Source organism: Scyliorhinus torazame, chromosome 2 (assembly GCF_047496885.1).
Source record: "Scyliorhinus torazame isolate Kashiwa2021f chromosome 2, sScyTor2.1, whole genome shotgun sequence".
NCBI lineage: Eukaryota > Metazoa > Chordata > Chondrichthyes > Carcharhiniformes > Scyliorhinidae > Scyliorhinus > Scyliorhinus torazame.
In genome coordinates this window covers 266,127,321-266,141,064 of record NC_092708.1, presented here as the reverse complement: position 1 = coordinate 266,141,064, position 13,744 = coordinate 266,127,321, and the positions used below count along the sequence as shown (strand labels likewise).

General features: G+C 49.8%; 1 protein-coding gene across 1 annotated transcript in view; it reads left to right on the top strand.

Moving 5' to 3' along the window:
* The window catches only part of LOC140398291 (calcineurin B homologous protein 1), a 39,322-nt gene extending 28,475 nt beyond the window's left edge, over window positions 1-10,847 (top strand). Inside the window, exons 6-7 of the mRNA XM_072486798.1 lie at window positions 6,195-6,317; window positions 8,661-10,847. Coding sequence (XP_072342899.1) covers window positions 6,195-6,317; window positions 8,661-8,714 — 177 coding nt within the window. The 3' untranslated portion in view covers window positions 8,715-10,847. The remainder of the gene's footprint in view (window positions 1-6,194; window positions 6,318-8,660) is intronic.
* The last annotated feature ends 2,897 nt before the right edge of the window (window positions 10,848-13,744 follow it).

Below are 13,744 nucleotides of genomic sequence, written 5' to 3'. Positions count from 1 at the left end.
GCTGGGCCAGAGGGGATGAGGCAATTCTTAGGAAGGCTGAGGTTCCCGAAGGTGGAGGAAGGGCTGGGGGCCCCGATCGGGATGGAAGAAATAGCAGAAGGGCTGAAGGCCATGCAGTCGGGTAAAGTCCCGGGAACCAGTGGAGTTTTATAAAAAATCCTCTGGGATACTGGGGTTGCTGCTGATGACATTTAATGAGGCAAGGAGAGAGGGGGCTTCCCCCGACGATGTCACAGACCACAATCTCACTGATTTTGAAGCGGGGGAAGGACCCGGAACTTTGTAGGTCCTACAGACTGATCTCCCTATTAAATGTAGACGCCAAAATCTTGTCCACTAGGATCGAAGACTGCGTTCCGGACGTGATTGGGGAGGACCAGACGGGATTCGTTAAGGGCAGGCAGTTGGCGGCCAAGGTTAGAAGGCTGCTGAATGTGATCATGATGCCCCCAGAGGTAGTGGTCGCAATGGACGCAGAGAAGGCATTTGATCGGGTGAAATGGACCTACCTGTGGGAGGTGCTGGGGCGGTTTGGGTTTGGACGGGGCTTCATCGACTGGGTTAGGCTGCTGTATCAGGCGCCGGTGGCGAATATACGGACGAACAAGTTGACATCAGGCTATTTTAGGCAAGGATGCCCCCTCTCCCCACTGCTGTTTGCCCTGGCCATAGAACCACTGGCAATTGCGCTGAGAGCCTCAAGGGGCTGGTTCGGGGAGGGGTGGAACATAGAGTCTCGCGATACGCAGGCAACCTGCTCCTATATGTTTCGGACCCACTAGAAGGGATGGAAGAAATTATGGGGAATCTGGGGAAATTTTGCCGGTTTTCAGGTTATGAATTGAACATGGTGAAAAGTGAGATGTTCGCGATCCAGGCAAGGGGGCAGGAGAGGCGATTGGGGGAGCTGCTGTTTAGAGTGGTAGGGAGAAACTTTCGGTACCTCAGCATCCAGGTGGCACGGGAATGGGAATGGCTACATAAATTAAATTTGACCCGACTAGTGGACCAAATGAAGGAAGATTTCCGAAGGTGGGACATGCTCCCGTTGTCAGGCTGGAAGGGTACAGACAGTGAAAATGACGGTCCCCCCGAGATTCCTGTTTGTGTTTCAGTGTCTCCCCATCTTTATTCCACGGACCTTCTTTAAACGGGTCAACAAGGTGATCTCTGGCTTTGTATGGACGGGTAAGACCCCGCGAGTAAAAAAAAAAAGGGATGCTGGAGTGCAGCCGGGGGGAGGGTGGGCTGGCGCTGCCGAACTTTAGTAATTATAGCCATGATTAGGAAGTGGGGGGGGGGGGGGTCGATGTGGGAGCGAGTAGAGGCGGCATCATGTAAGGGCACGGGTTTGGAGGCACTGGTAACAGCGCCTCTGCCGTTCCCACCGGCACGGTACTCCACCAGCCCCGTGGTGGTGGCGGCCATGAGAGTCTGGGGGCAATGGAGGAAACACGTGGGAGCAGAGGCAGCATCGGTCTGGTCCTCAATCTGCAATAACCATCGGTTTGCTCCGGGGAGGCTGGATGGAGGGTTCCGGAGATGGCAAAGAGCAGGGATCGAGAGGATGGGAGATCTGTTTGTAGAGGGGAGCTTCCCCAGCCTGAGGGAGTTGGAGGAGAAATTCGAACTGACGGGTGGAAATGAGTTTAGGTACCTGCAGGCGCGAGATTCCTATGCATGCAGGTCTCAACCTTCCCGCTCTTACCACCAAGGGGGATACAGGACAGGGTAGTTTCCAGAGTGTGGGTGGGAGAAGGGAGGGTTTCGGACATTTACAAGGAACTCATGGGGTCAGAGGAAACGCAGACTGAGGAGCTGAAACACAAATGGGAAGAGGAGTTAGGAGGAGAGATAGATGATGGTGTCTGGGCGGATGCGCCAGGCTCAGCCTGATACAGTTTAAGGTCATTCACCGGGCCCACATGACAGTGGCCCAGATGAGCAGGTTCTTTGGGGTAGAAGATGTGCGGAAGGGCCAGCGAACCATGTTCATATGTTCTGGGCATGTCCGAAGCTTAGTGGATTCTGGCAGGGGTTTGCGGATGTCATGTCCAACGTGTTAAAAACAAGGGTGACACCGAGTCCAGAGATGGTGATTTTCGGAGTGTCGGAAGACACGGGAATCCAGGAGGAGAAAGAGGCGGACGTTCTGGCCTTTGCTTCCCTGGTAGCCCGGAGACGGATATTATTAGCTTGGAGGGACTCGAAGCCCCCGAAGTCGGAGACCTGGCTAACTGAGATGGCTCGCTTTCTCTGTCTGGAGAAAATGAAGTTCACCCTGAGAGGGTCAATGTTAGAGTTCGTCCGGAGGTAGCAGCCATTCGTCGACTTCTTTGGGGAAAATTAACCGTCAGCAGAAGCGGGGGGTGTTGGGGTTTAGTTTAGTTTAGAGCCTTTGCACTATGTTTATATTTGTATGTACACTGTTTCTTCTGTTATTGTTATAAAACCATAAATACCTCAATAAAATGTTCACTAAAAAAAAATACCCTGAGTTCATACTGGTTTTGTGCATGCTCGCCATCGATTTGTATAGCAGCTGCACCCACGCCACAAACTTCGGCCCAATCCCAAATTTTTCCAGTACCGCCATCAAATAACTCCCACTCCACCCGATCAAGCGCCTTCTCCGCATCTAACGCCGCCATCACCACCTCTGTCTCCCTCTCCTCTCTGCCGGAGAAAGCACCATGCTCAGCAACCTCCACACATTCGAGGGCAACTGTCTTCCCTTCACAAAACCCGTCTGGTCCTCCCCAATCACCTTTGGAAGGCACCCCTCCAACCTTAATGCCAAACCTTTGTCAATATCTTGGCATCTACATTCAGCAGAGATATGGGCCTATACAACCAACACTCCACCAATCCTTGTCCTTTAACAACAGCAAGATGGAAGCCTGCCCCATTGCTCGTGGCAAGACAACCCTACCCATCGCGTCCTCCAACATTCCCACCATCAACGATGCCAGCTTGTCCTTAAATCTTTTATAAAATTCGACTGGAAACCCATCGGACCCCGCCGTCTTCCCTGCCAGCATCCTCCCAATCGCCTCCTGCTCCCTCACTGGCTGCTCCAACCCTGCCCTCCACCTCTCCCAACCTCAGACACTCCAGCCCTCCCAGAAAATCCCTCATTTCCCACTCGTCCTCCGGTGGCTCTGACCTATACAGGTCCTTATAAGCTCCCCAAACACTTTATTAATCTGTTCTGGAGCCACCACAAACTCCCCCGCCTTATCCCGCACCTGAACTATCTCCCTCGCCATGGCCTCCCTTCAGAGCTGACCTGCCATCGCACGCCCAGCCTTCTCCCTGTGCTCATAGACAGCTCCCCTCGCCCTTCTCAGCTGACGCACCACTTTCCCCGTGGACAATAGGTCAAACCTTGCCTGCAACTCTTTCCTCTTTGCCAGGAGACCTGGGTCTCCCATGCACCTCCAAAATTTCTTCTATCAATCGCTGGCGGTCATCCCTCCTCCCTATCCACCTTAGTCTCAAATTAGATTACCTTCTCTCTCTTTCCCCCCCCAAACCACTGCCGTCAGAGCCTCCCAGACCACCGACCGTGAAATCTCCCCCATGCAATTAAACCCCACATACTCCTCAATCACCTTCCCTATCTTGTCACAGAAGCTCTGGTCCATCAACAACCCCACATCCATTCTCCACCCCAGCCTCTGGGCTGACCCCTTCTCCTTTATGCGAAGCATGATCCAAGATCACAATTGCCGAGTCCTCTGACCTCCTAGCCTTTCCAACCACAAAAAAATCAATCCTCGAATACACCTTGTGAACCAGGGAGAAAAACAAATACTATCGATCCCTTGGGTGTATAAACCTCCACGGGTCCACTCCTCCCATCTCCCTCATAAGTCCAGCCAACGTCTTCGCCCCCCCCACCCCCTGAGTCCTACTATCAAACCCCAAAGGAAACACCTGCTTCACTTAACCCTTCCTAAGCCCTTAACCCTTCCTAAGTCTCGCTTGATCCTTCACCCTCAAATCGGTCTCCTGCAGCATCACCATATAAGCCTTTAAACTCTTCAAGTGCGCAAAAACTCTTGATCTCTTCACCGGTGCCCCTAACCGTTCCACGACACTATTCTGACTGAGGGGGTCTCACCCCACCTCTCCTATCCGCCATCATTATAACCCTGGGCCCTGCCCCTCCAGCCTGGCCCGCTGCAACCTTTTGTTACTGTTGAAATCCCCCAAGAATCCCCCATCCACTTCCTTTATTGGGGCTGGTTTAGCACAGGGCTAAATAGCTGGCTTTTAAAGTAGACCAAGGCAGGCCAGCAGCACGGTTCAATTCCTGTACCAGCCTCCCTGAACAGGTGCCGGAATGTGGCGACTAGGGGCTTTTCACAGGAACTTCATTTGAAGCCTACTTGTGACAATAAGTGATTTTTTTTTTTTGCAAACACCTCTTGATCCCCTCCCCCCACCTTTCACACCTCCCAGGCCCATCGAAGCCTGTTCGACCAGGCTCCAACAACCACGTCCCCACACCCCCATTCACGAGCCAACCTTTGCCTCCTCATGCGGTGATTCCTGCCAGTGCCTCTCCTCCTCCCATTCCCCTCCTCAGTAACCCCACCCCACATACCCCAACAATGCCCCACCTTCCTCATATTAACAAACAATACAAAACTGTGCCCACAGGAAAAAAGGAATAAAACCAAACCCCAATACACATGTGAACAAATATAAGCCAACCCCCCCCCCCCATTTAGGCGACAGAAAAACAAAACCCCAATCAAATAGAAATCCCTCGATAAGAAAAAACACCATCCCTGTCCCTACAAACACAAGTGCAAGTCCCAACTCTCAACTTAGTCCCAGTCCTTCAGCCTTCACCAACGCCTCCGCCACCTCCACATCTCGAAATAAGAATCCCATTCTAAATCTCACCCCGCTGCTATACAATGCCGCCTTCACCTGTCCAAAAGCTCCGCCGTCGAGTCTTGCTATATTCGTATACCAACGCCTTCCCACTTCACCTCTTGTCTCTGCTTTGCCCAGCTCAGGGCTTTCTACTTCACGTGGAACTTGTGGAAGCAGATTATAACTGCCCTTGGTGGCTCATTTGCTTTAGGCTTTGGGCTGAGCGACCGATGTGCCTTGTCCAACTCGTAGCGGGAGGGTTCTCCCTGCTCCGTCAACTCTGCCAACATCTTTGTGATGTACTTGATCGGCCTCAAGCCCTCTACCCCCTCAGACAGTCCCACAATTCGCAGATTTTGCCTGCTTGACCTGTTCTCCAGGCATCCACCTTAGCTCTGAGCCCTTTGTTGGTCTCCGCACCCTCCACAGTTCCGCATCCATCGAGAAGAACTGGTCGCTATGTTGCTGCCTCCACCCCTTTCAACGTCTCTCCTTGCCCGCACCTCGACCGACGGCTTCATCAGTGCCGCCTTTACCAGGGCAATCGCCTCCTTCACCCACTCTTTCATTACAGTCATCATCTCTCTCTGCAGCACCTCCATGTGCTTGCTGAACAGCCTCTCAAACTCCCCGGCCATCACCTCGGTCAGAGCTTCCACTGTGAGGGGAGTGGCCCCACCCAACGACCCAACCGCCGCCATCTACAGGACTTATAGACCCACTAGGCGGCGAACTTTTGCTTGCCCCCTTCTTTCCAGCACCCTCCTTCTGTGTCTTCGACATTTCGCATCTTATAGCTTCCCTGAGACCAACTCATTCACAAACTACCCCTGAAACACAGCATAAAAGTCCAAAAACCAGAGACTTTAGCAGGAGCCACCTAACATGGGCCCTGAATTTATGTACCGCCACTGGAAGTCGTTGTCTCCGTCCGTGCCCCCCCCCCCCCCCCAGTCTCACAGCATCATGATGAGGAATTATCTCACCTTTCTTTTAGCGCCAATGTATCAAAATCCTAAAAACACTTTGTAACAGCATTGTGGGTGTACTGCAGCGGTTCAAGAGGACAGCTCACCACCATCTTCTCTCGGGCAATAAATGCTGACCTCAGCGATCTCTAGAAGAAAGAAAAGCACTGTAGGAAGGAGAGGGAATCCCAGTGAGGAGTGGCATTCGGAACACTTTGAGAGATTGACTCTGATATCTAAAGGTGCTAGCATTTTAAGGGGAGGCTCAGTTCAGTGCAGCCTCCAGTGTGACAGTTCAGTTCAATAGGAATAGTTTATTCCCTTTTGCCAACACAGGTCCTTCGTATGATGGTGGGGGTCAACATTTCTGAAGAACAGTTGGGGAGCATCGCAGACCGGACCATTCAAGAGGCAGACCAGAATGGTGACCTTTCTATCTCCTTCACAGAGTTCCAGAAGGTATGAAGGCAGATTGATAGATAGCAGGGTAATCAAGACTTGATACATTGTCTGCTTCTGTCTAGGGTATTGAACAGTGGCAGACCCAGCAGTGCTGTACCCCAGCATTTTACAGTGACCGACCTGAACCCACCAGTGCTGTTACCAGTGTATATAGTGACGGACCTGAATCCACCAGTACTGTACCCCAATGTTATACAGTGACAGACCTGAATCCACCAGTATTGTACCCCAGTGCTGCAGAGTGACAGACCTGAATCTACCAGTGCTGGACCACAGTGTTATACTGTTACAGACCTGAGCCGACTAGTGCTCTACCCAGTGTATACAGAGGCATCCTCACCCCACAAGAACTATACCCCAGTGTTCTACAGTGACGGACCTGAATCCACCAGAACTGTACCCCTGTGTTATGCAGGGACAGTACTCTACTCCAGTGTTATAATTTACTCATCATTTTCTGCAGCCCAAAGCTCTGTCGGCTGTTGCCTTTTCTGCACCCAGCTCGTCGACCCTCCCATTTCCAGCCCCTTTCACTCCCTCGTTCACAGCGAACGGACGCAGTGTGTCAGGCAGCGAGCTGGAGGCAGGATGCAATTTCATGGAATTGTTACAGCACAGAAGACGACCATTTCGGCCCACCGTGTCCATGCTGGCTCTCCTAAGGAGCAATTCATTTACCACCATTCCCCTGCCTTCTCCCCATCTTCCTTCGAAAATGTTAAAAGATTTATAGCGCAGACGGAGGAGACTCTGCCAAAAGTGTCTGTCGGCCAAGAAATGAGCCAGCTGGCCTAATCCCATTTTCCAGCAGGTGGTCCAGGCTCCCAATTAAGGGGCAATTTTAGTGTAGCCAATCCACCTAACCTGCACATCTTTGGGTTGTGGGGGTGAAACCCATGCAGACACGGGGAGAATGTGCAAACTCCACACGGACAGTGACCCAGGGCCGGGATTCAAACCCAGGTCCTCAGCGGCATAGGCAGCAATGCTAACCACTGTGCCACCGTGCTGCCCCCCTTTAAGTGAATTGCGAGGTTTTGCCTGTACTAACCTTTCAGGCAGTGGGCTCCAGGCCCCTATCACCCTCTGGGTAAAAAATATTTTCCTCACTGTCCTTATCCTTCTACCAATCATTTTAAATCTTATACCTGCTAGTCACTGACCTGTAAGGGAAATAGATCCTTCCCATTTACTCTATCCAAGCCATTCACAACCTTGTACACCTCGATCAAATATCCCCTCAGCCTCCTCTGTTCCATGGAAAGGAACTCCAACCCATCCATTAATTGAATGATTGATCTGTCACATGTACTGAAGAAATGTATTTTTCTGCGGCCAAGGGAACGCACAAAAATATTTTTTTAAAACACTGGGATGCATAGATTAAAAATCTATGATTTGTGATCAAACTGGTTAATCATTTTTAAACTCTCCCAATGCATTCGAAAGTTTAAAAATGATCAACCAGTTTGATCCCAATTCATAGATTTTTAATCTATGCATCCCAGTACTGCACCCCAGAGTTCTTTTAATATTTTCGTTCAAGACTTTTCCATGTATATATATATCAGAAGACCACAACATGAAGCGAAACCACAAATCCCCAGCCTCCCCTGATACCAACACCCCACCGCACCCCACCTTTGTTTCACCCCAGAGTTGACAAACATGTACCCACCAGTATTGTGTGTCTTGTACAGTGACAGCCCTGTACCTGCTAGTACCTGTACAACGGTGCTTCAGTAACTGACCAAGTCACTGGTGCCCAGTTAGTGACTGGCCTATAGTTATCAATTTCAACTTGTGTTGATCTGTTCCCGTATTACTGCTTACTCTACTCCTGCTGTTTGTTTGCCCCCACTTTGGTTGATCAGTTTATTTTCCTCTCTGCTGTCCAGCTGCCAGTGTTAATTCATTGCTCAATTTGCTTCCTACACTGGGCGGCACTGTGGCGCAGTAGTTAGCACTGCTACCTCACGACGCTGAGGACCTGTGTTCGATTCTGGTCCCGGGTCACTGTCCGTGTGGAGTTTGCACAATATTCCCCGTTTGCGTGGGTCTCACCCCCACAACCCAAAGATGTGCAGGGTAGGTGGGTTGGCCATGCTAAATTGCCCCTTAATTGGAAAAAAAAGAATTGGGTACTCTTAAGTTTTGTTTTTTTTAAATTGCTTTCTACTCCGTGCTCTGTACCTGCCCACCCTGCAGTTAGTTTATTTCTCTTTCAGTTCTGTACCTACTTAATTTGTTTCTCTCTCTACTCGCTTTCTGTTGAGTTTGTTTTTTCTCGCTGTGCTTCTTCCTGCCCAATTTACCTTTTTTCTCTTTTAACCCCATCAGGTGTTAGAGAAGGTTGATGTTGAGCAGAAGATGAGCATCCGTTTCCTTCACTGAAATCCACTCTATAATGAATGTGCAGGCGAGATCTCTACACAGTGACTGCACCTGACACATCGACATATTAGCTGACTATGTAGAAAACTTTATCAATGCACAGGAGAGTGCCAGTCATTCCATAGGTTCCCCATTCCTCAGCAGTTGTGGAAGTTGTTATTCTGTCTGGTTAGTTCTGAGTCTCACCAGTAAGGAATGGTATACGTTTCACCTGATTATCCTGGGTACCACGGAACTGCAGCCTATTGGACAGAACAGACTAATCGGCCTTGCTGGTGGAACAGTGCTGCACTTTCAGGAGATGGTTAATAGAGGAAATCAGTCCTGCCTGAGGGGTCCATGATTCATGGATTGCACCTGTTCTGGTGCTCCTTGAAATGGACTGTTTCCGCCATCAAACTGTGCAAAACTGAGGGGATGACAATCAGGTGCTTTTTAAATTGGAAATGTAGGTTTTTCTGATCGGGGTTATTGATTATAGGGTATTTATTGATCCAGTGTTGTGGTTTTCATATTTGCTATTACAGGTCCTTTAGTGCCAGTTAGTCCATCTTGTCTGTTCTGCTTGTTATGTTTTAGGCACAATCTCTTCAAACCCCTATGATTAGAGCAAGGGTTGCCATTTTGTTTGAGAATAACATTACTTTCCCACATGGTTTCTACATGGGTCCAGGCTTTCTTGAGCGCTACTTGTGACTTGTTTAACTGTGTATGCCAACACAAGATTTCACCAGATTTTACTTTGCAATAATAATGAGACATTGTATAGGTCTTATGCCTACGGTCCTCTCCTAGGGGTGGTGGGGACAGGGTGGAGCTCATGCCTGTGGGCTTCTCCTCGAGGTAGTGGGGGGAGGAGAAATTGCAGTGTTAATAGAACCAATTGGTGAATTTCTCTGCCTTTGCTTTCCAGCTGCCACCCCTGGTGGGAAGCCTTTATACTAATGGTATTTTACTTTCGCTGCCTATGAAGAGAGGATTCTGTGTGTCACCTTCCCTCTCTTAGTTAACTGGCTACTGTACCAGCAGAAACTAAAGTTGACAGTGCCCCTGTTCTGATGATATTGGTTCCTAAATGTGACAAGACATTTCTGGTGTTACTCTGATGCCATTTGTAGTTCCACTACATAGTATTGAGCACACACAGACAGCAAGGGAGCCCCAGATATTTTTTAAACTTCCATCTCGCCACATGTGATGTAACTGGAAAATGTCCTCCCTGCCCTTCCATGAATAGACATGGAGAACAAAGTCTCTGTATTTGTAACATCAGCTGTCATCCTGCAGTATTTATAATTAGCTTTTGCTGTTGAAACTATCTAGTTGTGGTCATTCCTATTTGTGAAGTTTCATGTCGCAGTAACATTCCAACAGTGTTTATTTTGCTGTGGCTTAAATGCTAGCACAGTGGAATGAAGGAAGGGATGGGGCAGTTCCAGTATTGTAGAGTTTGAATTGAGTTTTACAGAGATATGAAGAACTGGTTATTTTACTGTCTTGTTGAGTGCTCTGATAATTCAAAGGCCCGTTTGTGCTATGGAGCACCATGCACATTCCTGGGCCTTGCTGTGGAACTGCAGGTTTCTGTCCAGGTTAGGCACACCTTCGTCTGACTTTGATCTCATGTGGGGATGTCGGAAGCCTGAAGACTGTGTGGTGCTGTAAAGGGCAGCCCTGCTTGTGTTGAACTGGCTGAATTTGAGAGGCTGGAGGTTTCTTTACTAAACTGTCACCATGATTGTCAAGTCTGGAACCCAATCAAGTCCCAGGCGTTTGGTTGCATGCCTTTATTGGGTACCTTTTGGGTATCCATTCTTTTGTAGACCACCTGAGGGGGTGATGTGGGAGAGTGAAACCTTTCAGAAAAGAGAATGGACAGAGAAACTGCCCAAATTGTTTGCCCCCCCCCCCCAAACCTCATCCCCAGGATACATGGGAAAAGCTGAAAGTTTTCCCTTATGAGGACTGCATGGGAATGGTAACCAGGCTGGTCTGACTGAGCTGAATGCCTGTGACTGGCTCACTGATACTGTATAGAATTATATTGTTCTGTCCTGAATTGATCCTTCACCTTCCCTATGAGAAGAGTATCTGTACATTTCATAAATAAAACATTTAATCATCTTAATCCTACATTTTGGTGCCTCTCTTCCTTTATTTTGAAATGAATGATAAGTCCTGAATAACATTTGGGTCTTTTTTCTCTTTGAGGAATCCACTTACTGTGGTATTTGAATGATAGGACCTGCACTGAGGTGGCTGATGGCTTTGTTGGCCTCAGATTCTGGGCCTGCCACAATTTAATGGTAATGCTTTGGAGAATTTTGTTCCCCAGACTAAGATACTAAGGCCACCTACTAATACTTTTTAAAATTTGTAAACTTAAGCAGTCATGACTGGCAAAGAAGCTTTAATGGAGAAAATGATCAAAGATGTTATAAATTATTGCTGGGCCACAAACGGAGAGGTTAGAAGAGAACGTTTAGCTGGAGACTATTTTTAAAATAGTTTTGAGTTGACTAGTAATTATCTTATCATAGAATTTACAGTGCAGAAGGAGGCCATTCGGCCCATCGAGTCTGCACCGGCTCTTGGAAAGAGCACCCTACCCAAGGTCAACACCTCCACCCTATCCCCATAACCCAGTAAACCCACCCAACACTAAGGGCAATTTTGGACACGAAGGGCAATTTATCATGGCCAATCCACCTAACCTGCACATCTTTGGACTGAGAGGGGAAACCGGAGCACCCGGAGGAAACCCACGCACACACGGGGAGGATGTGCAGACTCCGCACAGACAGTGACCCAAGCCGGAATCGAACCTGGGACCCTGGAGCTGTGAAGCAATTGTGCTATCCACAATGCTACCGTGCTGACCATATATGGGGGAGTAGGCTTGAGGGGCTGAATTGCCAACCCCTAATTTGTCTGTTGATCAGGAGCTCCAGGCAGAGCAGGACCAAGACAACGGAAGACTCATTTTGGTATGGGATGAATAGACCCCTATTGGGGAACATAGCATTTGAATAAGCCAGGGTTGAACAAGATTGGAGAGATAGGATGTGCCAATGCAAAACCGAAATAACCAAATTTACTGTGACTCCAGATGAAGAAATTACCAAGATTCCACTTTGTGTTGCTTTTATCTTAACTTGAATCAAAACAAAGGGCAAATGTTACTTCAAATAATAAGGTACATTTCACTTTAAATAGTCGACACAACAAAGATCCATCTTATGCATCCACATCATCACTGCCCATATGTGGCACCAAGTAGATGCACAGTTCCACCATGTGCTGTTCTTCACTCAGGATGGGTCAATAATCCTATCTGACAGCAGCTTTCATTCTGAGTTCCACAGGTATGATTATCATCGTAAGAAGTCTTACAACGACTTCCGGGTGCGGCGATGACCAGCTGAGTCGCACGTTTCGGCAGCTCCCGGTGGAACGGACTTTTGGGCTCTTAATAGGAGCCCCAACGGCAATTTTAACGGCTAAAAGTACTGTGCGGCGAACCAGAGAGGAATCCCCCCTGGATACGGATGAAAAAAGGAGAGGAAGGTGGCCGGATTGCGGTGGATCCTTTAGAGCAGCGGCAAGGAAGGCAAGCAAAAACCAAGATGGCGTCGGAAGGTGGCAGTTTAATATGGGGCCCTGAACAACACGAGTTCTTGAAACGCTGCGTGGAAGAACTCAAAAAGGAAATGAAGAAGGAGCTGTTGGCCCCGATATTACAGGCGATCGAAGGGCTAAAGGAGGAGCAAAAGACCCAGGAGCGGGAGCTTCGGGTCGTGAAGGCAAAGGCTGCCGAGAATGAGGACGACATACAGGGCCTGGTGGTGAAGACGGAGATGCACGAGGCACACCATAAACGATGTGTGGAAAGGCTGGAGGCGCTGGAGAACAACGCGAGGAAGAACAACCTAAGTATTCTTGGTCTTCCTGAAGGTGCGGAGGGAGCGGACGTCGGGGCATATGTGAGCACGATGCTGCACTCGTTAATGGGAGCGGAGGCCCCAGCGGGTCCGCTGGAGGTGGAGGGAGCATACCGAGTGATGGCGCGAGGACCGAGAGCAGGAGAAATTCCTAGAGCCATAGTGGTCAGATTCCTCCGTTTTAAGGATAGAGAGATGGTCCTTAGATGGGCAAAGAAAACTCGGAGCAGTAAGTGGGAGAACGCGGTGATCCGCGTATACCAAGACTGGAGTGCGGAGGTGGCGAGAAGGAGGGCGAGCTTTAATCGGGCCAAGGCGGTGCTTCACAAAAAGAAGATAAAATTCGGAATGCTGCAGCCGGCAAGACTGTGGGTCACATACCAAGGGAGGCACCACTACTTTGAGACGGCGGATGAGGCGTGGACTTTTATCGTGGAAGAAAAATTGGAATGAGCGGGTTATTAAAAAAAAAAGAACGTTTGAAACAAAGTGGTGGGGCGAGTATGGGGGGGCGAAGAGGGGGGCAAAAAGGGGGGAAAGAGGAGTTTTATGTTATTAATCCTGCGATGTGGTAACTTTTCTCTCTTCCACAGGTGGTGGGGGGAGGAAAGGAGGTGGAAGAGATGGGGCGTTGGCCATTGGGGCGGGGCCAAGGGGGAAGCGCGGGCTCGGCTCCCGCGCTATGATAATCATGGCGGGAATAGGGAAGCAGGAAGGAGGGGGCGTCGCACGGTGTGAGCCGAGGTCACGGGGGGAAGCCGAGGTCGGCCAGAGTTTGCTGACTTCTGGGAGCAACATGGGGGGTGTAACTACGCTAGTGGGGGATCTAGCGGGGGGGGTGGGAGGGGGGAATTATTGGGCTGCTGCTGCTGGGGAGAGGGGGGAGCTGGTATGGGGTGGGATGGGCGGGGGGGCACCGCCTGGGGGGGGACACAGCTGCGTGGGAACCGGGTGAGGAGCTGGAAACGGGGGATGGCTAATCGACAAGGGGGGGTAAAAAGCCCCCCAACCCGGCTGATCACGTGGAACGTAAGAGGGCTGAACAGGCCGATAAAGAGGGCACGGGTACTTGCACACCTTAAGAAACTT